At 40.7% G+C, this 24,902-nt stretch overlaps 1 protein-coding gene across 3 annotated transcripts; it reads left to right on the top strand.

Moving 5' to 3' along the window:
- Positions 1–259: 259 nt before the first annotated feature.
- Positions 260–24,013, top strand: LOC117431916 (zinc finger and BTB domain-containing protein 40-like). 3 transcript variants are annotated; one of them, XM_034053178.3, is made up of 18 exons: positions 263–467; positions 1,987–2,704; positions 3,637–3,764; positions 4,282–4,480; positions 5,156–5,301; positions 5,989–6,181; positions 8,378–8,514; positions 9,214–9,412; positions 10,581–10,717; positions 11,057–11,228; positions 15,189–15,569; positions 16,644–16,850; positions 17,433–17,597; positions 18,350–18,564; positions 19,089–19,251; positions 20,256–20,342; positions 21,686–21,855; positions 22,592–24,013. In XM_034053178.3, the coding sequence occupies exons 2-18, from the start codon at positions 1,993–1,995 to the stop codon at positions 22,787–22,789; spliced, it is 3,609 nt and encodes a 1,202-aa protein (XP_033909069.3). In that variant the 5' UTR covers positions 263–467; positions 1,987–1,992; the 3' UTR covers positions 22,790–24,013. The 3 variants fall into 3 exon arrangements, 2 of the variants coding, with proteins under 2 accessions (XP_033909069.3, XP_033909070.3); XM_034053179.3 differs by having other exon boundaries at positions 264–467; positions 5,159–5,301; XR_004548736.3 differs by lacking the exons at positions 21,686–21,855; positions 22,592–24,013 and having other exon boundaries at positions 260–467; positions 18,350–18,538.
- The last annotated feature ends 889 nt before the right edge of the window (positions 24,014–24,902 follow it).

Genomic DNA, 24,902 nt, shown 5'->3' with positions numbered 1-24,902 from the left:
CATGTGATTGGGATCAGTGAATATTTTTGTTAACCAGCGGTTCAAAGCGCTCAGTGATTTACAGGAGTTCACTTATCCCGTCAATAATGATGGTTAATGTGTACTACTAGTGCTGTAGAAACGCGTTCAACGGCTGACAACTTCAGCAAGCTTCCTACAGAAAAGACGACTTACTTACTCAAAATATTATCACGACATGTCTCGAGCAGTAATCACACAAAACACACAAGCAACACTACGCGCTCCTTCATCATGTGACGAGGGCGGTTCTATTGCCCCGTGATGATGTCTTTGAGGCTCCCGTGTCACGGGATGGAGGGTGGCTGTGCGTCGCAGAGTTCAAGATGGCGGATGTTTGTTGCGTTTGCTAAAGTTGCATTTTGAAAAATATCTTTATTGTTCCTGTTGAAATTTGTTCGTGGACTGAGTTTAAATAAAGAGCTGGATTATTTGAATGAGAGAGCCAGGTAAAGAACCGATATTAATTAGGGTATGCCGCGGGGACTTGTACTTTTTGATTTATCACAGCAGTCGTTTTTTTGAGATGGGCTTTGTGTAGTTTAGATTTGTGCAGTGGAAAATACAACATCTTTCTATTTTCCATTGCGGTCGTAATCATAGCGCATATGATTATTAAAATATGCGTTATGCTTTTGACAACAATATTTGCATTTCGTCTTATTATTTTCCTAGAGAACAATGTAATCCACCAGTAGCAATTATGGGTGTATAGTCTATGCATTGTTATGTTAGTCACCCAGGTTTAAACACAACACTTCCAACTTTCTGTTACCTATGCACAAGAAGAGTTATCTGTGGTTTAATTGAGTCCGTGTTAATTCTTAAGCATTCCATAAGTTTTTGATTCACAGACAGGCACAGCTACTTCAGCTGTTGCTTCAGTATACGCTATGTTCGTCGTGTATTTTTGTTTGCAGTTTTGCACCTATAAAAAGACGTTTGTATTTTTATAAATAAAAATATCGTTCATGAACAAATTGTCACAGTTAATGTTGATTACCTGAGGTAACACGGTCAATATAGTTGTCACAACAGTGTGTATTCATAATCAAAATTGACCTTCATAACAACACAGGCAATGTTGAGATCAACTTTCCCCTCCACATTACTTGATTTTACATTTTCATTTTAAAAAACAGAAATGTTTTGCTTCACTGATGGTCGCATGTTTTTGCCGTATAGAGAGTGTATCGTGAATTCCGATTTCCAAATATTGTTAAAGGAAAATTAGATTGGAATTACTTTCATGACATTCTTGTGAGAGACGATATTGCTAATAAAGATTAAAAAAAAAAATAATAATAATACAATACTTTGACATCAACAGCTGTGCTTATCACTCATCGCTGGTACAGGGTGAAATCGGGAGTGCGTACTGTGGAAGTGCCTCGCTACACACTTTCAGGATCTGCATGTACAGTCTGTCTATCTGTCTATAGGTGTTTGAAATTGATAATGAAGGTTATTTAGGGAATCATAATAGGGGTGGGTGGGTATGGGAGTTGCCTGTCTGACAGTTGGACTGGTTGTATATCACACCTACATATTTATATTTAGAGAACCACATTTCCAATTGTGATTAAACTTGCTACTGATGCTATCTGAATATGGGGGTATATTGAGGCTGTCTGCCTATATGTGACATTTAAAATTAATCTTTGATAATTTGCATAATAGAAAAGTAAACAGCAGGTGTATACATAAGTGAAGGAACATTTTGCACAACACTTATAAATAATGGATCCCACAGGATACATGCTCCAGTGCAGCGTAGTAAAGAAACTGCTAATGTTATGTTTTTGTTCTGAAACATTTGCACTGATCATGTCCTTCCGTCCATCAGTCACACTGTAAATGGTGAACACGGCAACTACACCAATCTTCACCTTTCATTCACTCCTAGCCTCCTTTTCACTGTTATTATTGTTTCATGTCTTTGTACCAAATGGTATGTTTTTCTTATAGGAACTCATGGAGCTTCCCAACTACAGCAGGCAGCTGATGCAGCAGCTTTACACTTTAAGGAAGGAAGGCCAGTTCTGTGACTGCACCATTCTCCTAGGAGTCACCCCCTACAGAGCCCACAAGCTAGTCCTGGCTGCCTCCAGCTTACTCTTCAAATCGCTGCTTGAGAACTCGGAGACGATTTCCATAGACCCTTCTGTTGCCACCTCAGATGAGTTTGCTAACCTGCTGGAGATGATCTACACAGGCAAGCTGCCCCCTGGCAAACACAACTTTACCAAAGTCATCTCCATCGCAGACAGCCTGCAAATGTTCGATGTGGCGGTGAGCTGCAAGAATATCCTAAACAGTTTATTAAAAAGATCCACGTGTGAACAAGCAGAGCCCAGCAGAGATGCTAGCTGCGCAGAACCTGCTCCAGATCATACCAGGGACAACCAGGCTATGGTACTTGCTGCAGTAACCACGCACGAGTCAGAGAATGATGCCCCTGAGCTCTCCACCACTTTGAACTTCAAAGAAGCGCAGGAAGACGCACCCCTTTTGGAAGAAGTTCATCAGCAGCTGAGTGAAATCGGGGATCTGGAAAGGTCTACAAAGCCTATATTCTCTGCAGAAGTGAAAGACGGTCTGACCGAGGAGAGTGGCATTCAGGACCCTTCAGAAGGCAGCCATCAAGATTCTCCACCTCGGAAGAGATGTCGATTAGCATTATCTGGTATCACTGTTATTATTTTTCGTTGAATTGGTTTGAGCTGCAGCTCTTCAGGATTATTTGACTTTGGAATTAATCAATGCATATTTTCAAAACTGTCAATTTAAGTGGTTGTTGCTAACAGAAGTGTTTTGTAAATTGTCCTCCTTGTGCACTTTTTTCAATACACAGTCTCAGATGTGCAGTTTTTGAAAGAGATGTACATGCTATAACAAACATGTGTATTTTCATGTTAACAAAGGATACCCGGTACTACACCAGGTGAAAGAAAGTCCTCAGCTTTCTTGCCTTGTCTTTCACCACAGCAGTGTCTTCTGGGTCAAAGCATCTTACAAGAAGAAAGAATATCAGTCTATAGTGGAAGCAGCTGGTTGATTACTGGCAGGAAAGAAGAACCTGAAGGGGTGGGGACAATTTGTCTCTCCAGGTGAAATGACCTAGGAAGTGCAAGACAATCTAAAAGCAGTGTCTGCAAACAGATTTTTAAAACATGTGTTTCTTTCAAAACTGCACATTTGAGACCTATATAGTGAGTTTATGTACATGACGGGGAATATTAATGGATCTATTTTGTTTGCTACAATCACTTTAATTGATTAATTCAAAAATAATTTCAATTTTTCAATTTTAGGCAGGAGAACTTTATCATACAGCTCATAAGCACGAATGTTGGAGTACCTTATGTTACCATAGGCAAGGCATTCCAAGATTAATGCTAATAAAAGTCTAAAAGATAATAATGAATTGTTTAGGATACAATCTTCACTCTTTAGCTTAACAGAAAGCAGAATAAATGGAAATTATAAGGGAGAGATGTTGTGCTGCCATAAAGAATATCTTCAATGAACAGGTCTTTCCGTGCCTTCCTCTTAAAGAATTCCTCCATATTTCTGAACACGTTGTATAAAGAATGCTTGTGTTGGTTATTTTCACAGACGGGTCTGAGGATGACCTGGAGGTTTTGGTGCAGAGCAGAAGTCGAATTGCTGAAACGATTAAAGATGCACAGCCACTCATTCATTTAGTTGAGACCTGCGAGTCACTTTCAAGCTCAGAGAAACAGGTAAGAACAATGCAAGTCTATAGTTGCTGAATGAACAAGCATCCCTGTGGCAGGAGCTTGTATGTTTTAGTAAATCATTTCAGATTGCGATTTCAAATTGTCTATGTTAAGGAAACTCTTAGGTGTGATCCAACAGACAGTGTTAAATACATTATCTCTACAAAATGCATTCTGTAATTCTCTCAATAAAGTTCCATTGCAGGTGGTGTCCAGTTGACGTTACCCTTTCCACTGCCACATTATTTTCAACTTGTGGGTGTTCGGTTAATATTCACATTTCCATCTTGCTTCAAATTTACAAACTTTTGAATATGATTTGAGGTACCCCTTAGATTATGCAACCAGTAATGCTTTTCTAGTTTAAATTTATTACAACAAAAGTGTAAGTCTTTGAACAGCTTTTTTAAACCGTACGCAATGCTTTGTCCAGTAAGACTATCGCATGAAATGTAAGAATCAACTGATATTTTGCAATGTCTCCCTCTCACTGCTTTTTACATTTTATTTTCCTGTACAGATTATTTTAGATTGCTGTAAAGAAGATCAAGTTTGTCCGAACATTTTTGACAGATTACTCAGCAAAGTCACTGATGAGAAGAGTCTCCCTGTGGATACCCTGTTATCAGTACTAGACCTCTTAAGAGATTCCTACCCAGAGCTAAACAGTGTGCTTCAGACTAGAAGTCTAAGAGAAGACAGCTGTGCCGCACAGATAGGTAGGAGATCGGAATGATGTTGATGACACAGTTTCTGCTTTTTGCAAGAGAGGCGCATAGTTACTTTAAAACCTTTAATAGGGGGCAAACTGTGTTTCAGTTTGGTTTAACAAAACATGCTATTGCCAGTGCTGTGTTTTGAATTAAGGGGAGTGACCTCATTAAAATATGAACAGAACAGTTTTGCAAACTGGATACTAGAAGTGGAGCTTACAGTGGCTGACTGAGGGCATGAGATCTTTTATTAGGTGAACTCAACAGAAACATTTTTGTTTTATTTTCTTCCACTGCCCTTGATTATGTAAGACCACTGGTTATACTTTAGCACAAGGACATACAGTACTTGAATATACTTCTGTTTCCTATTACTGATAGCTGGAAGCTGGATTTGGCTCTAATTTAGAATGTACAGTACTGGCTTAGAAGAAGATGAATGTCACTGACATTCTTGTTGCCTTAGCTTTCTATAAAACCACTCGCTCAAATTTTTTACAAGCAGTAATTGCAGCTCATATGAATTGGTTAGATGAAGTTATTTAATGCATTCATCTTTAAATGTGTGATGCAATGCTCTACAGTAAATGTTTACATGAGGATATGTGGGGCAGTGGGTGATCTAGGGCTTTCCATTTGTTCAGAGCAGCAGAAATGCTGAGTTTGTGTGTGTGGGCTCAGCAGGTGCTGCTCCAGAGGAGAGAAGGTTCTTTGACTTGCTTCTTGCTCATGTCGATGAGCTGGGGGACAGTGTGACTGAGCTGAGCCCCATCACTGAGTGCTTGGAAATGGCAACGGAAGGATTTCTAACAGAACTGGAGAAGGAGGTACTGGAGAAATATCAAAATGTACTCTTGCATTATGCCCTGGGGATGCCTGGTTTTTCTAAATTCATGAGGCTATGGAAATGACTGCTGCTTACTGCTTGAGCTAAAGTTTCCATTTATTATTATTATTATTATTTATTTCTCAGCAGATGCCCTTATCCAGGGCGACTTACAATTGTTACAAGATATCACATTATTTTTACATACAATTACATTATTTTTTTTACACATGATTTTTTACATACAATCACCCATTTATACAGTTGGGTTTTTACTAGAGCAATCTAGGTAAAGTACCTTGCTCAAGGATACAGCACCAGTCCCCCACCTGGGATTGAACCCACGACCCTCCGGTCAAGAGTCCAGAGCCCTAACCACTACTCCACACATTTAGCAGCAATGTAACTTTTAATCTGGACACAGACCTAGCTACCTAGAAGTATATGAAAGCTATACCCTGAGGGTTGTGTACTAATCAGCAAGTGCATTGACTTTACACAATCATGTATAACAGGTACATTGCTACACCTAAAGAGTTGCAGGGTTCCAGAGGAATTATGCCAAAGCCTCCTAGTTCAGGGGTCCCCAATGGCTATATGTCAATTGAGTGTTTTAAAGTTTGGAAGCACCATTTCTAAATCCTAAAACCCAGAGAGGAAAATCCGTTTTTATTTAATTTTTCTTTAGACTGTTCTTGAGTGCTGTAAAGGAGTGTCCCCCAAGGAAGCCATTGCAAATCTTTTGAACAAGGTGACGACAGAGAAGAGTATAGATCAGACCAGCCTGTTGAAACTGCTCCACGCAGTTAAAGAGGCCTTCCCCAACCTGCAGCTGCTGTTGGAGAGACTTGAAGCAGAGTGGACACAGCGCGGGGGAACAGGTATGTGATGCATTGCTTTACTTGAAGCAGAGGGCACAGCGCGGGGGAACAGGTATGTGATGCATTGCTTTACTTGAAGCAGAGGGCACAGCGCGGGGGAACAGGTATGTGATGCATTGCTTTACTTGAAGCAGAGTGGGCACAGTGCGGAGAGTGGGCACAGCGCGGAGAGTGGGCACAGCGCGGGGGAACAGGTATGTGATGCATTGCTTTACTTGGAAGCAGAGTGGGCACAGCGCGGAGAGTGGGCACAGCGCAGGGGAACAGGTATGTGATGCATTGCTTTACTTGAAGCAGAGTGGGCACAGCGCGGAGAGTGGGCACAGCGCAGGGGAACAGGTATGTGATGCATTGCTTTACTTGAAGCAGAGTGGGCACAGCGTGGGGGAACAGGTATGTGATGCATTGCTTTACTTGAAGCAGAGTGGGCACAGCGCGGGGGAACAGGTATGTGATGCATTGCTTTACTTGAAGCAGAGTGGGCACAGCGCGGAGAGTGGGCACAGCGCGGGGGATCAGGTATGTGATGCATTGCTTTACTTGAAGCAGAGTGGGCACAGCGTGGGGGAACAGGTATGTGATGCATTGCTTTACTTGAAGCAGAGTGGGCACAGCGCAGGGGAACAGGTATGTGATGCATTGCTTTACTTGAAGCAGAGTGGGCACAGCGTGGGGGAACAGGTATGTGATGCATTGCTTTACTTGAAGCAGAGGGGGCACAGCGTGGGGGAACAGGTATGTGATTCATTGCTTTACTTGAAGCAGAGTGGGCACAGCACGGGGGAACAGGTTAGAGTTAGGCTACAGGACATACAATACTAAGTACAGATAGGACATATTTACCTTTAAATCTTTGTCACATTCGATCTTACTCTCAACTCTCGGAATCTCATTCTTACAGTACACACCTCCTTGTCTACACCCAATAGAGGTTTACCACAGCACATTCGTCATTTTGCAGTTTTCCCTTTGCTTGTCATAGGCTTATACTATAGTTTATAATGTTTTTTATTTGTTTATATACTTTACCATATCTGTCTAGGTTTTACAATGCTTACCTATACTTTCACTGTGCTTTATTACCCTTTGCTATGCTTTTACTATGGGAAACCTGTATAAGAACAACATTTACCAGAAAGAAGGTTATCACTTTAACAGTCTCGTCATTTTCTAATAAAAGCTAGTTGTATTTTGTTATTGGCAGCATTCAACGATACAATTAAAAATACCACAAGGAAATTGAATCAAACTGAGTTCATAAAATGTAGCCTGTAAGCTACTGCTGATTTGTACTGGTTTGCAGTCAAATTGATTCTACGCTACCACCTATAGGCAGGAAATAGAAATGTGCATTTAAACAAAACAAAAGTACAATTAATAACAGTAATCATTTGTGATGTTTTTGTATCAAATAGGCTATGCAGCAAACAGAATATCAGTAACTGGGTAATTCTTGTATAAAATGTTAATTTTGGGTCCCAGTACTGTGTTTCTTTCCAAATGTATAATGATGTTATTCATACCTATATACAGTATTTTATTCAATCAAACCAATTGCTTTCATGAAATCTGCATAAGTGTATATCAGCAGCTGTAATCCTCTCCAAAGATTTGTCAGAACAGCTGGGTTTGTTTCAATAGGCAAGATATCGATATCTGTATGTTCATCCTACATCTATCTGTATGTCGGATCTAATCTGTCTGTCGGATCTAATCTGTCTGTCTGTGTGTCACACCCACGTTTTCACATCAACTGGGATGAAACCTGGTTGGGATATTCCTTTGTTATTGAGTATCATAATTTGGGGGTTTAGGGATAGAAGTAAGGCCCATTGCATAGCAGTTTGATCCATTTCTGGTTCTACTATGAGTTTAATAAGACACACCTGAGCTTGTTGACTATACACTGTGGCTTTTCAATCTGAAATGGGTGAAACTGCAATGCAATATCCTGGGGTACATGAAGGCATCTTTTGGTCTGTCTGTGTGTGCAACAGTGGATGTAGATCATGGTGATTTACTTTTTCATAATTCTGATTCTGATTTTGTGTATGCATCTGTGGCAGGGGTTGTTTGTCTCTGACATACGACTTGTTGTTAAAGCAATCTGTATGCTGTAATATACAAGTGATGCACCTCTCTGAAGAATTGCAGGTATTTCAGACATATTTAAACTAAAGAACGCTTAACCCACAGAAGAGAAGAGCCTAGAGGAATATGGAGCAGAGCTCTTGAGGAGATACCATGAAAACCTCAGTGAGATACTGAGTGAGCCCCAGCCTCTTACTGACAGCCTAGCAGCAGCTGGAGATATCCCTACAGAGGAAAGAGAGGTGTGCTGCTTTCATTCCTCTCCTCACACCTGTCCTGCCATCTACTCTTGTTTTTGTAAAGAGAATAGTCTTGTTCATTGTATTCCTCTTGTTTGGGAAGCAAAGTATATCGTTTCATTGTTGCAGCAATGCTAATGAAAAAGGGAAACGTGTTTCAACTCTAGCATTGCCCCCTGGAAAAGGGGGTTTAAAACCCTCTTCCACCTAGCATTGTATACAAAAGAAAACAATGATTTAACATGAACAATTACAACACAAACAGACATGGAGGTGCTCCGTGTTTTCAGGATGAGCTTGTCTGGAGAATCCGAAGTGCTGGGACTAAAAAAGCTTCTTCATCCCATTCAAATCATGTGACCTTTCAAACTTTGCAAGCCACACCTACTCCACTTGTATATAGACAGAGAGTAGGTGGGGCTGGCAGAGGTGAAAAGGCATGGTGCCACATGATTTGAATGAATGAATGTTCGGTGCCTGGCAGTTTGGATTCTTCAGACAAGCACATAGCCAGGTAAAGCAAGATTTAAAGAAACAATCTCAGTATCAGAGGAGCCCAGAACTACTCTGAATGATTGCAAATACCTTAAAATAGTAAAAGAAAAAAACAAACCTGGCTCATTTGAATGACTTCCTCTTTGAACTAAGATAGTGTATAGGGCAGGGATTCCCACATATTCCCTTGTTCCTGTGTTTTATTAGTTTGTGACGAGGATGCTGGAGGAGGATAAGGACCCTGGCAGCTTTGGCCGGTTGATCTCTGTGGTTCTGGAGGAGCGCAGCATACAGACCCTGTCCGTGTGGAGGATGCTGCTCCGAGCACAGGGAGGGATTCCACTTCTAGCTTTACTGATAGAGGAGATCAGGAGGGACCCAGACGCGGATAAGCTCATCCAATCAGGTGTGGTTTCAAAATGGAAGTATTTCTTAAACGTTTTTGTCCAGAATAGGCACGTTTAAGTGTTCCATTTAAGTGTTGTCTTTGCTGTATCCTATGCTGTCCATATTGCAGATTTATTTTTTTCAATATTCCCGATAGTTTAGACATCATAGGTAAATAAATTGGTGAATTACTTTTTTTTTGGGACATTCGCCAGGAGAGAGAGATTTTTTTCTTCCTGTCATGGCAGTGTATCCAGTTCATGCTTCCTCCTGCAACAATGCTGGGGCTTTGGTTAAAATGAGTTGCATTGTGGGAACAAGAAACCAGCATTGTTACAGGGGGGAGAGTCATCTGGATGAGCTGCCATGTTAGGAAGAAAAAATCTCTCTCTTCTGGTGAACTCTCCCTAGTAAATGTTGAGAAATGTATTGCCCAGTTGATTTATGACCCATAATGTGTAATTAAAAATGTCATAAATGTGATTAAATATAGCACTGCGATACGGCCAACATTGGCTATATCTAAGGTAATATAATGCGTTTCTTGTCAACTTTACAAGGTGTTCAGTAACACTTTAAGGGGTTAACATCTTTTTTAGTTACATTTCAAAATGTTTATGTATATTTCAGAACTTGTTCCATGCCTTTCTTGTAAAGCTAAAAATGACATTGAAGTAAGTCACCGTCCGTCAATTCTATCCTACCCACAAAATTGGTTACAGAACACCTTGTAATGTGTACACTGTGATGGTCATCAGACAGATCTATGATGACCATCACAATAATTAAAGACCTTAGAATATAATATACATAATATATAATAATTATGCTGAAAATATAGTGCTGGGATACAAGAAACACATGTCTGTTGTCAAACACTACAGGGTGTTCTGCAATACATGTTAGACCAGTTCTGGCAGTCACCACTGCATTGCTTGTAAATGGATAACAATTAGGCCAGTACTGCAGGACGTCTTGTTTCTTAAGGTATGTTGCCATTGTTTAGTAAGCAAGTGGTCTCGGTAGGGTAAAACGTTTAATATAAATGCCCACCAGATGGAAGTGCAGTACAGATATCTGGCAATATACAGTAATTGAATTCACTGTAGATGTAAATTGGGCAGACAAATTGAACACAAGTGTTTTCTAAATGTGAAATCTATATTAGTTTTTTTTTCTTTTTCTAGTCTTTGACAAGGAAAGCAGAGCATTGGATATTTTATTCAGGCATAAGGAGTTGGTCACAGAGACGATTGATGACCTTGGTGCGTTATTAGCCTGTGTAGCGCAGGGAGTGGAGTGTCCAACGGGGGAAGCCATTGAGGTAAAATAAAGACCCATGCATCCATGTCATCTTTAGATCCGCTCATCATCCTGAAAATCCTTGAGGTTCTAGAATCTAACCAGGGTTACCTGCTTGCTTGTGCATGGTTTCTAATGTGTAATTGGTTGTACTAATGAAGGCTAGCTATGATTCACATCTTGTTACAGTACGTTATTGAACAGGGTCATTCATGTTATAATGTCTTAATGATGTACTTTGAAGGTCATATGCAGATGGTTATTTATAAATTATTATATTCCCAAATCTTGCTTATAACTTGTAGTATCATGTATTTTTTAAATCAAATTTCTTTCAATGCTATCCTGTTTTGTTTCACAGATTATTAGAAACTGTTGCAAGAAGGAAGGTCCAAGGGAGTCAGTAACAAATCTTTTAAGTAAAATACTTGAAGAAAAATCAATTTCTGCTCTTCCGTTCTGCAAGCTGCTGTGCATCGTCAGAGAGTCCTTTCCCAATCTCATGCCACTGATTGAAGAGTTGGAGCGAGCAGGTAGGAGACTAAAGTCAAGGGAATGACTGTTTGGGACAGAGAGTCTGCAGTGCAGTACATGAAGACCGTACAGATTCCTCTCCTGGATAAATTAACAGTTCCTGTTAGTGATCGTAGCTGACACAGTAATCTCAGAAATCTTACATGTTTTGCACTTCTGTTGGCTATATAGGTCTCAAAGGTGAAAGAAATGCATGTTCTAGCAAACCAGTATTTTCATTTCAAAACATAACATTTGGTACTACATTGGGTTAAAGAACCCATGCCTTACTCTCTGGTAATCTGTTGGATGGTTTGTTTTATGAATTTTCTTTGAAAGTGGTTTGCAGCGAGGTCACACAGCTCTTTTGTGTTCAGGTGCCTGTGGCAATGTGCCCCGCCCCTGTGTGCTTATTATGTGTTGTATGTTGCGTGCGTGTGTTAATGTTGGTGTATAGATTGGTACACGGGATATAAACGGGTCTGTGTTTCACGTGTGATTTAAAAAGGTAGATTTGTATTTAGGCACGAGGAGGGCACAAATCACTTCACGTGCTGGTTAAATGTAATATGTGAGCACGGTGTTGCACAGAATTAATTCACGTGCTGGGATTCAAGTGAATAATTAATTAGTAATTGAATCCCAGCACAATAGTATATATAGACGCACATTTCTTTCAGTCGGGGTTAGGTGTTCGGTGAGTGGAGAACGGGATTGGAGCGGAGGTAAATTATAGGAAAAAGAATAATAAGAAGTAGTAGTAAAATCTGTTGCACTTCTTTGGTCCTTTCACCTCAGGACTGTTTTCTCAGCCAAAGCAAGTTACTGGCTGAAAGCATGTCATTCAATAGCAGAAGCATCTTGTTGGTTAATGACAGGAAAGAAGCCGTTGAAGGGGTGGGGACAATTTCACCCTCCAGACGAAGTAACCAAGGAAGTGCAACACTAACTGAAAGCATGGCTTGCAAACAGATTAAACTATTGTAGTACCATATGTTATGTTTTAAATAAAATGTTTACTATAACGTGTTTCTATCAAAACTGCACATTTAGACCCATGTAGCCAATGGATGTGCAAACACAATTTTGTATGCAGTGCTAGTAGATTTCTTCAAGAAGAGTGTGCAACTCCACTGATCCTTAACAAAAGCACAGGTGTTTGCTGCATGTCAATAAAAAGAAAATGTGTTTGAAAAGGTTGTCGGTACAATAGGTGCCCTATTGGGACAAACCTCAGGAGCAGCCGGAGACTCTCGCTACAATTCTGGCTAGTCTTAACAGCAGTGAAAAAACATTTGGAAAGCTGTCCAGGGGGTCTGCCGTGTGCTATTCTTGGAAAAGGGCGATTGAACAGTTTGTTAAAGGAGATAAGAAGTTACATTAATCATGTTCTAGTTCTGTAGTAGAATTGTTGCAGAAATTTATAGAGAGGATGTCCATTATGCCCTGGGTGCCCTCTGGAGATTCTCTTTAATATAAGAGAAGCTGGTCTTCAGTGCCATTCCCTGATAAGACTTCAACACTTTCTTTAATTTCATTAGGACAGGTATTGAGTTGAAAATGTGGAAGCTTTCAAAGTTTCTTATAAGCTTGCAGTTCTATTGTGCTGCTACACAGCTAGGAATAAGATTTCCAGGGATCGTCCCTTTATTTGACCTTTGTCTGAAAGAAACACGCAAAGCCTTGATTATTGCAACAAAGTGCAGTAGCATGCTCATGACATCCCCTTATTGGTTCATCCCGGTCCCTGAATAGTTATACATACTGATCGTATAGGCTGCTCTTCTCCTTTTTTATATCATTATAACTGACTGAACAAGATCATTAAGGACTGGGCTGCCCAGTGATAATGACACGCTGGTGTATAATACAAGACTGGAAGAAATGGGAGGTGGTTTTGTTTGCCAACAAGAAAATGAGTGTGACATCTCCATTCCAAATGGGAATTGTGTGGCTTTGAACTGGAGTATTTGTGAATTCCTTTAGCTTGCTGGTGTTGAATACAGAAGGTCTGCAGGCAGTAAAGGAAGTTGTTACTGTAGTGAGCGCCTTGGCCATGCAGCTGATTCACAGCTGGGCAGAAAAACAATGAGGTATGCATGGACTGTCAATCAGTAATCTGATTAGCATTATAACTCTGATCACATAGCGATTCTGCTGTACTGCAGCTTGTCTCCTGCGAGTCATCAGTGTCAGTGAAAAAGAATGCATGTTACAGAAACATCTGTATCAAAAATGTATCCACACTGGAACGCTGCAAGTGTTCAGGCTGCAAACATGAAAATACAATGCGATCGAACATGTAGGAAACATCATTAGCACCCCCGTTAGTGTTTGAAAGTGATCCTCACAATAGGTCCACGAAAGTGTTGTTGAAATTTTTTTTTCATTGATGATTTTCCTTTTTTTTTTCTCCAAACATACTGTGGTCCATTTTGGGGGAAAAGTTATATTTTAGTCTCAGTGAATCAGAGAATTTTGAAGAATTTTCAGATTCCTGTTCACATTTATTGGCACATTTTAGATGGTTTGTTTTATGAATTTTCTTTGAAAGTGGTTTGCAGCGAGGTCACACAGCTCTTTTGTGTTCAGGTGCCTGTGGCAATGTGCCCCGCCCCTGTGTGCTTATTATGTGTTGTATGTTGCGTGCGTGTGTTAATGTTGGTGTATAGATTGGTACACGGGATATAAACGGGTCTGTGTTTCACGTGTGATTTAAAAAGGTAGATTTGTATTTAGGCACGAGGAGGGCACAAATCACTTCACGTGCTGGTTAAATGTAATATGTGAGCACGGTGTTGCACAGAATTAATTCACGTGCTGGGATTCAAGTGAATAATTAATTAGTAATTGAATCCCAGCACAATAGTATATATAGACGCACATTTCTTTCAGTCGGGGTTAGGTGTTCGGTGAGTGGAGAACGGGATTGGAGCGGAGGTAAATTATAGGAAAAAGAATAATAAGAAGTAGTAGTAAAATCTGCTCACCGTGTTGTGTTCGTCTGTCTGTGCACTGTTTAGTTTGTTTTGTTTGTCTATTTATTTTGGCCTCAAGTGCCGTGTCCTGTGTTTTTGTTGTTTCAAACCTTTTATTTTCTGTTCTGTTTATTAAATGCTGAGCGAAAGCATTCGCTCAGCTTCACCAAACCCCAAATCTCTGTCTGTTTATTTCCTGCATCTGGTCTGACGCCACCCACTCCGGCCGTCTTTGTGACAGTGCCTTTCTACAGTTTGATGCACTATTATGCATGATGCTTCTAAAACTTTCTTTGAGTCCTTGGCTGTTAGTCTTGGATTTTTTTTGTAGCTGCTCTGATGATTCTCCTACCTGTTGTATCCGAATTGTCCGTTTCCTACAAGCGTTTTAGTTTAATTTGTTCATGGAACTTCTTGATTATTGCTCGGGTTGTGGATTTTGGCTTTAAAACGTTCTTCAACGGATGTTGGAATGCTTGTGTTAAACATGTTTTCTGGAATTCTCTTATATTAAGTGTAGGGTGCCACTACACTTGTCTGTAGCTGTAAATATGTTTTGTTTTTAATAGATATTCTTGTCACTCTTATAACCTGAGACACCTGTCCTGAATTGACAGTTAATAAGATTAATGATGTTTCCCATAATAATGTTTTAAAAACATGCTCAGATGTATTGCTAATACTATGTGCCGTTCCATCTCAATGAGTTACTTCTGCATGCCATTCTCTGTAAGAGGCTGGTGGAGAGTTTATCGAGAGATCTTCTTTGCCACAAAAGAAAATAATGGCCAGTGTTTTTTTGGCCATCCCCAATTTAATCCCTTCTCTTGTCAGCTTTTAGACAAACAATTTGATGCACCAGTCATCAAAGTTCTGTTTCATTTCCATTCCAAAGCAGTTGAAGAATGCCAGGTGTAAGGTTGCACCTGTGACATATTGTTAGGCATCACTCCCATTTTCTGTAGTTACCCAGTTACGTTTTCTAATTTGTTTTCTAACTAGAAACAGAAACTGAAGAATATGCCAAAGGGAAGCTAAAGAAGCGCCAGGTGAGCGGTGCGGAGATGGAGGTGATGCTGGATGAGGAGAGCAGCCCCTCCGAGGTGAAGGAGGAGACGCAGAAGAGGAGCAGCAAGCAAAGCTTCACCTGCAAGTGGTGTGACAAGAGCTTTGAGTTCAAGTGCAGGATGGAGGTGCATCTGAAGCGCTGCCGCCTGTCCTCGCAGGCTCCGGTGGAGTGCCCGGAGTGCGGGGAGACCGTGGCCTCTTTAAGAGCCCTGCAGCTCCACACCTCGCAGTCCCACGGAGACGCTCCCAGGAAGAAGCGGAAGCAGGGGGCTGTGACCTGTGACATCTGCGGCAAAAGCTTTGCACATCAGTCAGGTAAAGAGAAATGAAGATTCTTATTAATGATCTGGCCAGGTTTACAGTGAGTGAAATGCAAGACCGGGGTGTCCTTACCTACGGTTTTTAGTTGCAGCCATAACTTCCAAAAAAGCTTCATCAGAATTCTGAGGTTTCATGTTACTTTATCTTATGTTGGCCATATCACAGTAATATATGTATTTCTCAACATGCTCTCGATTTTTATTTTGATATTTTTATTCACACATTATAGGTAAGTCAGCTAGGGAATTTGTTTTTCAACTTTTACTCCAGGAAGAAGACTTATATTTTTTTCTAAACATCGCAGTGTATCCAGTTCGCTGCAGCTGATTGTGGGAACTGGAGACCTGGTGAACGCTCCTCAGTGAATTTTGGGAAATGTATTCCCCAGATGATTATGACCCATGATGTGTGTTTAAAAATATAACGCTGTGATACGGATGAAAGGGTCACAGCTTAATGTAATGCATGTCTTGGAAGCGCTGCAGGGTGTTCTGTAACACGTTAAACACAGCGCTACGCCCCATTGGGGTCTATTCAGAAAGTTTTGCCTCAAGCTTGATGTTCTTTAAACCTTTACATTTTTTCCTTAAAGAGTAAATATAGCTTCAAATTACATTGTCTTTTTTTTACTCAGAGGAGTGATTTATCACCGTTTGAAACCCTCTGTGTAAAACAACTAAAAATAAAGAATCCCTAAGGTCCTAAGTTTCCTGTTTGATTTAGTAAAATATGACTTACTTTTTGGCTGTAAAGTGTGGAGGTTTTCCTTCTCTAAGCTAAAAGGTTGTGTGCAACACAGGTACAAATTACACTTAATTGTCAATTGAACATATTGTAATGAATCTTCTCCTAGTGGCTGATGAGTTAATAACACTGACATTAGCATAAACCACGTACTTGCCCCTCGACTGCAGAGTTTGCTCTTTAGTTGAACGGTAAGGTGTTTGTCTTTGAATCGTATGGATCACAGTTCACGTCCAGCCCTTGCATTTCCATTCAGTTCAGTGGGTTGAGATGCCAATTCATTACAATAAAACAATTTACATGTAGACTTGCCTTGTTCTGCAGGCATGCTTTACCACAAGCGCGCAGACCACTTTGATGAGAAGCCCTATTCCTGTGATCAATGTGGGGCGAAGTTTGCTGCCAACTCCACCCTGAAGAACCACAAGAGACTGCATACTGGAGAGAGGCCCTTCTTCTGCAAGCACTGTGACATGATGTTCACACAGGCTGCGGCGCTCGCTTACCACACCAAGAAAAAGCACTCTGAAGGTGCTGCCCTTTTCTTTTCCATGAGGGGATTGGAGATGCCTATGTTGGAATACAGGCCCCTATTCTAAGCATTTACTATTTTTATTTAGCTTTTCAAACTTGATTACTTGGTAACCAAATGGTAGAGAGTCGAGTAATTTTTCAGAAAATAAAGCAACCAGTTCTGAAGGTCTAGTACATGGTTTAGCACATCTGCAAAGTGACTGTTATGTGACGAGGGCGCATCTAACCTAGCAGAAGAATAAATGGGAGGCTAATGGCTTGCCTGTCAAATCATTTGTGTGCCTGCTACATACAGTAACACTAAAAACTGTCCAACACATTTTGGAACTAGTGTTCAAGGTTTAATATATGACATGACTTAATATATTTTTAATATCATATTTTAAATCACATTAAGATTCATACAAATATGTTGAATACATTCCTGCCTTGTCCATAATCATTAAAGCTCTTTTACAGTATGCTTAATTCTTCACTAAAATTCATAAATACATATTTTATTTGCAGCCGTTCTTGAAGTGCACTTTCGTTTCTTTCTGGTGAGTTCAGGATCCTGTGCTCTTGTGTGTTTTCTCCTAGGTAAGATGTATGCCTGCCAGTACTGTGACAATGTGTTTGCCCAGTCCATCGAGCTCACCCGCCACGTGAGGACGCACACGGGAGACAAGCCGTACGTGTGCAGGGAGTGTGGGAAAGGGTTCAGCCAAGCCAACGGCCTGTCTGTCCATCTGCACACCTTCCATAGTGAGTGCGCAATTCAACAGCTCGGGGTTCATGCCTTCTGTTTATCTGTCAATGCCTGACATAGGGGTCAGTTCAATGAAATATTAAAATGTGTACTGCAATCCCCCTGCAAGTTGCATCCTTGGTGGGTAAAGTAGAGTTGCAAACAGTCAGCTCAAGGAACTTGTTCTTCTTGCGATCAGTGTTACTAATTTCCATTTCTTGTATAGTTGTCAGCTTTTCAAATATTACATATTACAGCTAGCCACTACATGCAATCCGGTAGCAGTGATTGCAGCTTGGCTGTGCAACAAATGACTTGTAGATCCAGCTCTAGTTTCTTACCATATATAGGTTTATAAATAAGTGAAGTTCTTGTTAATTAATGATTAATTAAGATTACAGATATTGAGGACCCCTGTGACTGTGAGCATGTTGTCTGTTTGTGCTCATATTGAGGACCCCTGTGACTGTGAGCGTGTTGTCTGTTTGTGCTCATATCGAGGACCCCTGTGACTGTGAGCGTGTTGTCTGTTTGTGCTCATATCGAGGACCCCTGTGACTCTGAGCGTGTTGTCTGTTTGTGCTCATATCGAGGACCCCTGTGACTGAGCCTGTTGTCTGTTTGTGCTCGTATCGAGAACCCCTGTGACTGTGAGCGTGTTGTCTGTTTGTGCTCGTATCGAGGACCCCTGTGACTGTGAGCGTGTTGTCTGTTTGTGCTCATATTGAGGACCCCTGTGACTGTGAGTGTGTTGTCTGTTTGTGCTCAGATATCGAGGACCCCTATGACTGCCAGAAGTGCCGGATGAGTTTCCCCACCCTGGATGAACACAAGAAGCACATCCAGGTGGTCCATCCTCGGGAGTACTACCCCTGTGAGACCTGCTCCAAAGTCTTCAGCGCCTCTTCTGTGCTGGAGAGACACATGGTCACCCACGTGGGAGGGAAGCCTTTCAAATGTGAGATCTGCAACAAAGCATATCAGGTCAGATTCATCCAAGGGGTTTATTCTCATTTACTCACTGTGATCCCATTCTCTATTGTAGGATTAATTTAACAGCACAGAATAATAACACAACGAAGTTTGGATATGTTATGTAGAACCCCTGGGCACACCATGGGGCAATACCAAAGTAAGGAGCTGTCCAAGCAGTGTTCAGTCTTTCATCCATAACTATAAAGCACTCAAACATGCTAAATTTAGAAATATAAAAATAGATGCCACTGGCCACTGCGTGCCGATGTTTTTATCAGGGTCAGTTTTTAGTGCGCTTGGTTCAGTAGGTTTGACACCAGTTTTTTATATGGAAATTATTTTAGATGTCTAGTTAGAATTTTTGAAACTGTAAAAGTTCCTCTAGAATGTTTAAGAATTATTCATTATGGAACTCACTTAAATACAGAGTTTGTGAAATATATAATTTCAACATAAGTAGAGTTACATCGGAAGAATAATTTTGTGCATCATTATTAGATTACTTTTTAACTGTGTGATGAATCTTTTTACAGCAACTCTCAGGACTGTGGTATCACAACCGCACCCATCATCCTGATATATTTGCTGCCCAGAATCATCGCTCTTCAAAGTTTGCTTCTTTCCCGTGCTCCTCTTGTGACAAATCATTTCCCAACATAACATCTCTCAAAAGACACATGAAAGCAGATCATGCAGGTAAAAACTAAGGACCCTATTTTCCACCATACAGTAGGGACCTATTTCTTATTCAGTTGAGTGAAGTAATACATTACTTTTTATAATTCAGTATACAGTACACATTTCAAATACGACTCTGTGCTAGACTTCTTCCCTACTTAAGGTAAATTTCACTGTAATGTTTAGCTACAAAACGGACCACGTGACCTACAGCACAGGAAGTGATTAGGTACCAGGAAGTAGCAATGTGTTCTTTTTTCATCTATGGCAGTGTACTTGGTGAATCTGTATATTCTCAATGAAAGTGAATTAAAGCTGCCACAAATAAGTACAGAAATGAAAATTGGGGGCTCCCGAGTGGCGCATCCTGTAAAGGCGCTTCGCGTGGAGAGCAGGATGCACTTTATAGCCTGGACGTTGCCGGTTCGAGTCCAAGCTATTCCGCTGCTGACCGTGGACGGGAGCTCCTAGGGGGCGGCGCACAATTGGCCAAGCGCCGCCTGGGGGTAAGGTGGGGGGGGCTTAGGTCGGCCAGGGTGTCCTCAGCTCACTGTGCACCAGTGACCCCTGTGGTCTGGCTGGGCGCCTGCAGGCTTGCATGTAAGCTGCGTTGTCCTCCGACGCTGTAGCTCTGCGGTGGCTGCACTGTGGGCCTGCAGTGTGAAAAAGAAGCGGTCGGCTGATGGCACACGCTTCGGAGGACAGCCTGTGTTCATCTTCGCCGCTCCTGAGTCAGCTGAGCCTAAAAATAATTGGCTATTCCAAATTGTGATAAAAAATGACAAAACAATGTGAGATTTTCAAAGTGATGGTAATCCATATAAGATAAGATTTACTGGAATTTAGTTAGCTCTGGTGCTTTAAGTGAGGGGGCATGTCAAGAATATGAAATCTTGACTCTTTTCAGTGTTTATTATCAAGTAAGTGGTAATATTTTAAGGGGAGTTGGGAACACACCTTATGATCAGGCTTTAAGGTTGATGTTTTATGAGTTTCATTTATCAGACCTGTTTGTTTTATAGATGCAGAGCTTTATGAGTGCCAGAGCTGTAAAGAGGTCTTCTCTACTTTGGGGCTACTGAAGAAGCACACCACAACCAAACACACAGGTGAGCCAGATTGATAATCAGTATTCATCAGGAGACATGTGTTTTATTAGAACTGCAGCAGGGTTCATGGTATAACATGTTTACATCCTCGGACCCTCACATTTTAAATTGAACTGTACCCAGACTTTAGGTTTAGAACTGTACCTATACTTTAAAAAACATAACACTATTTTGCCAAATTTTGTTTTCAGGTATAATTTTATATTGTTGTTTACCTTTATTATTTTACTGTAACATTCCCTGGCAGGCAGTCCAGTTGGCTTACCAGTTTGTTTACATCAGCTCTGCTAGATTTAGCTGGAGATGGACAAGCTCGCTCTGAACTAAACAGACACCCTCTTGCTACTACACGCAGCAGCAAGGGGTGCGGACGCTCTGTTTTTAGCTCAGCCGAGCAAAACTAAAATGTAATTGAAAACATTTTTGTATTCGGATAAGATTTTATAAGAAGTAGAAACACCCTTAAAAGCTAATATTTTTAACATGTAACAATAAATAAAACGTCCCAAAAAGGACAAATAAATACTGTAAACCAGTATGGAGCACAACATTGTTATAGAGAGTAGAGAATGTAAAAAAACAGCTCATGGAAGTTCAGCTCCTGATTGTGCTGCAGGAAAGCAGCAAACTATATCACTAGAAAAGGGAATAAAACACAATATTTACTGTTTACTCTTTAACATAATTGCTTGAATATAAGACCCGTCAGAAAATAATTCAATAAAAAATCAACTTGTGGAAATAAACTTTATTTAGGAGCGCTTACCTTTTAAAGTGTCGTATGCAGTTTTTCCATTCTGTAATGTAATAATTTCAAACCTAATGCCCGAGACAGAAAACGCCTGTTCTTTAGCACACTGGAAAGCAGCTTTGTTTTTCAGCAATGCATCAGCTTTGCAATGTCTCACTAAAGCAGCACTGAGAGACATACAGGTACATTACAGCATGTTATAAAATGGCTTGGATAAATTGAACACCGTGATTGGCTGACCAAGATCACCTGACCGGCTAGAGGTGAATCCCCTCCTGAAAATCAAAGCGTGTGTGGGTCAACATAGTGGCAGTTAAGGACTTGGGGCCAAATAGATATTCAACATTTGTATATTTCTTTTATAGTCAAACACTAAGATATGTCTTACCCCCTGTCGTGGGTTATTGCTTACGTAATACACTGTAGGTAGTAATAGTGGAAATATTTTTAAAGTATGTTAAAAATGGTTATCCGTAGACAATCTACCTGTAAATAATAAGGTCCTGACTGTGCAGTGAGTTTGCACCTGTAGGTTCTGAACTCGCCCAGCTGTTTAAATCCCTCTCCTGTCCGGCCTCCTTCCGTTACCCAGGTGCACTGCAGAACCACGTCGGCACAGAGCACTTCAGCCACGACGGGGAAGCCTTCCGGTGTGGCCACTGTGATCTGCTCCTCCCCTCCCAGCAGGCCCTGGAACAGCACTTCCAAACCCAGCACCCGGGGGCAGGACCGGCCCAGACTCCAGCCACTGCAGCACAGATGGTAACGCCTCGTAGAAAAGTATTACTCAACACAGCATGGGGGCGTGTTTGTGATGGACTGGCTTCACTTATCTTTACTGCGTGACATAAGGCCAGATTCTCAGAGATTGTTATTAGCACATTTTTATTTGAAAGAAAAAAAACAACTATAAAACTTAGAAAGAAATAGTTAGTCTACTTTCAGAAATGATTAACTCTGCATTGTTAACTGATATGTGTAAGAAGTTTGTTTTGTATATAACTGTAAATATTTTTTGATTATATAACAAGTATTTATTATACAGGTTCTCATACTTTTTGGAAGATTATTAATATTAGTGCTGGGTATATTTAATTACTGTATTTCAACAAACACCACACATGTTCATGTTCCTATTTGTTCAAATTACAGAATTTATAAATGACTATCTAACAGATATCATGCAAAGGAAACCAAGTCATAAATTACATCTGAAATAAGTAGCATTCTACTGTACAGTGGAATGTTTCTCTCCTTAATAGGCCATTTAAAAAATAATAAAATACTCCCAGAGAATTGTTTTTACTGAAAAACTATTTTCCAGTTAATTCAAAATGAAAGAATATTTGAATATAAATGTGTCACCCCAGCACTAATTATTATCACTAATTGAAGTAGCATTTAAAACAGATGTGTAAGATGCTTGTTGTATATCTTTACTGTGAACGAAGGGGCTATGTGCGCTTATTCTTTACTCCCTTTGATAAATACTTTTAAGGTTATCCAGGCATCTGAACAGACGGAGGTGTCCGAGGAGTTGATTGCCCTGGAAGAGTCTCAGCTCGGCAGATCACAAGTGTATGTTGCCCTGGCAGATTCCCAGAACAATGCGTCCGGATCGGAGATCGTCGCTGTCAGCATGGAGGACTTACTGGATGGAACAGTCACTCTGATCTGCGGAGCAGAAGCTCAGTGACGTCTGACGAGACACACCTAGTTTAGCACATTTCACCATTTTTGCCATGCTTATTTATGTCTAGTAATTTCTAGGCAAATACAAAATACTGTGTACATACAAAACATCCTTTCAAGATTAATTTGTAACAAAAAAGAATGGTATTTTATCTTCCTGCGGATGTCAGTTTTAGCAGATTTAAATCCACTTCGTCATTGTTGGTTATAATAAAGAAAAAATATTTAAATAAAAAAATATATATTATTATTATTATTATTATTTTTTTTAGAAATTGAGGATTTCAGACCATGGTCACAAAGCATTTACCTTAGACCTGAGTTTATACTGTCTGATGTTAGAGTTCCAGGGCTTCAAATTTATAAACTTAGTGCTTTAATTGTTATTTGGGTGCAGTCTATAGCACCAACAGTATTGGGGTACCCAGCAATTAAATGAAAATCCCTTTTTATTTGAATCTGCTGTCCTTCAGTATAAGGAAGCTGAATGTACTGAGGACAAAGGGCAATGATGGAGTCCAAAACCACTGGCATCAGTGCACTAAAAGAGGCTTGTGGAATGCCACTTATGTCTCCGATCTCCCTTTGAAAGGTACCAGTGGCCAAAAAGCCAAGAGTAGACAGGACTTGTATATGTGCTGGAATGGGATGAGTGCGCTTGGTTGGTCTGTGTAGCCTTGGTTCCAACATATCACACAATTCCAATAGGACTTCCTTGCGAAAGCGGTCTCTTGCAAAGAGTGTACTTTGTGCACAGTAGTTATAAGGCTCCCTAAACACTCTGTTGACAAAAGGTGGCGTTAGCAAGGTCTTCCAAAAGGGCAAGATCTGCCATTTTCAAGTGGTTTACAATTATTCTGAGACTTTATAGTGAAACTGTTTGTGTTAATAGGCTGCATGTCTGTTTCTGTTTACTATATTATTTTGCAATTCACAATGCACAACAGAAAGGACTAACAACAACATTGTTTTCTATTTGGTTTGTAATACTCATGATGGTGATAATCAGTATTGATACCACTGTGTGTATAATAATTATATGTACACGTTAAATTTCAGCTATACACGCAATTGTTTTTCACTGTGCAGTGATGGTGTATCTTTATCCTGATTAATAGGGGTTAGATTTTTTCTTGCAGAACCATCATTCTAACACAAGGAAACGATCGTACGTATGGTCCAGAGTGTGAGTCTACAAACATTTCCACACAAAGTTGTATGTTGATAAATCTCTTACTTTCTGTTAGACTGTGCGTACACTTTAGAATGAAATACGCACGATTGATAAGTATAGCCCCAGGCGTGCTGATGCAGATCACAGGACAGTGTCAGGTTGAAGGGTAGTTGTAGCAATCTCGGGTGGGAAAATAAGGTGCTGGCCAACATCAGCTTGCAATCTTCAATCTCTAGTGGCCTCTAATGGTCCCTGGCAAATCTTAGTTCTAATAACCTTTCTTGTTGGTGGCTCTCCCGGGTGAGGAATGTTGTTCTGTGTGCAGCTGTCGCTGATATTGGTGGTGAGCTGTTGATCTTATTACACAGTTCTTCCAGTGCTAATGCCAAGCATCACAGCACCTGGTCATGATGCCAAGTGAAGCGACCCTGGCTCAGTGTGGAGTAGTGGTTAGGGCTCTGGACTCTTGACCGGAGGGTCGTGGGTTCAATCCCAGGTGGGGGACACTGCTGCTGTACCCTTGAGCAAGGTACTTTACCTAGATTGCTCCAGTAAAAACCCAACTGTATAAATGGGTAATTGTATGTAAAAATAATAATATCTTGTAACAATTGTAAGTCGCCCTGGATAAGGGCGTCTGCTAAGAAATAAATAATAATAAGAAGAAGAAGAATATGCTTCAGGGTAGCCGGTGATGAACACAAAGGACTTGCAAGGTTCTCCCCTACCCTCACATTAAGTTTCTGTGCTGATGGAAGAACATCCTATGTGGACCTGATCAGGAAGCTGATCCTCCTCTGTTCCATTGTCCACAGGTCTCGCCAGCCAACCTTGCGCTGTTCTACATTCTCCATCTCATCCATTCTCCCTGCTTAGCCTGGGACTCTTCCTTGACACACCTCATCCTTTCTTTCTGCTTTTCACTCCCATCTTTCCGCTGGAG

This window comes from Acipenser ruthenus, chromosome 27 (genome assembly GCF_902713425.1).
Source record: "Acipenser ruthenus chromosome 27, fAciRut3.2 maternal haplotype, whole genome shotgun sequence".
NCBI classification, from domain to species: domain Eukaryota; kingdom Metazoa; phylum Chordata; class Actinopteri; order Acipenseriformes; family Acipenseridae; genus Acipenser; species Acipenser ruthenus.
Note: the sequence above shows the minus strand (reverse complement) of the source record. Positions and strands in the feature narration are given on the sequence as shown.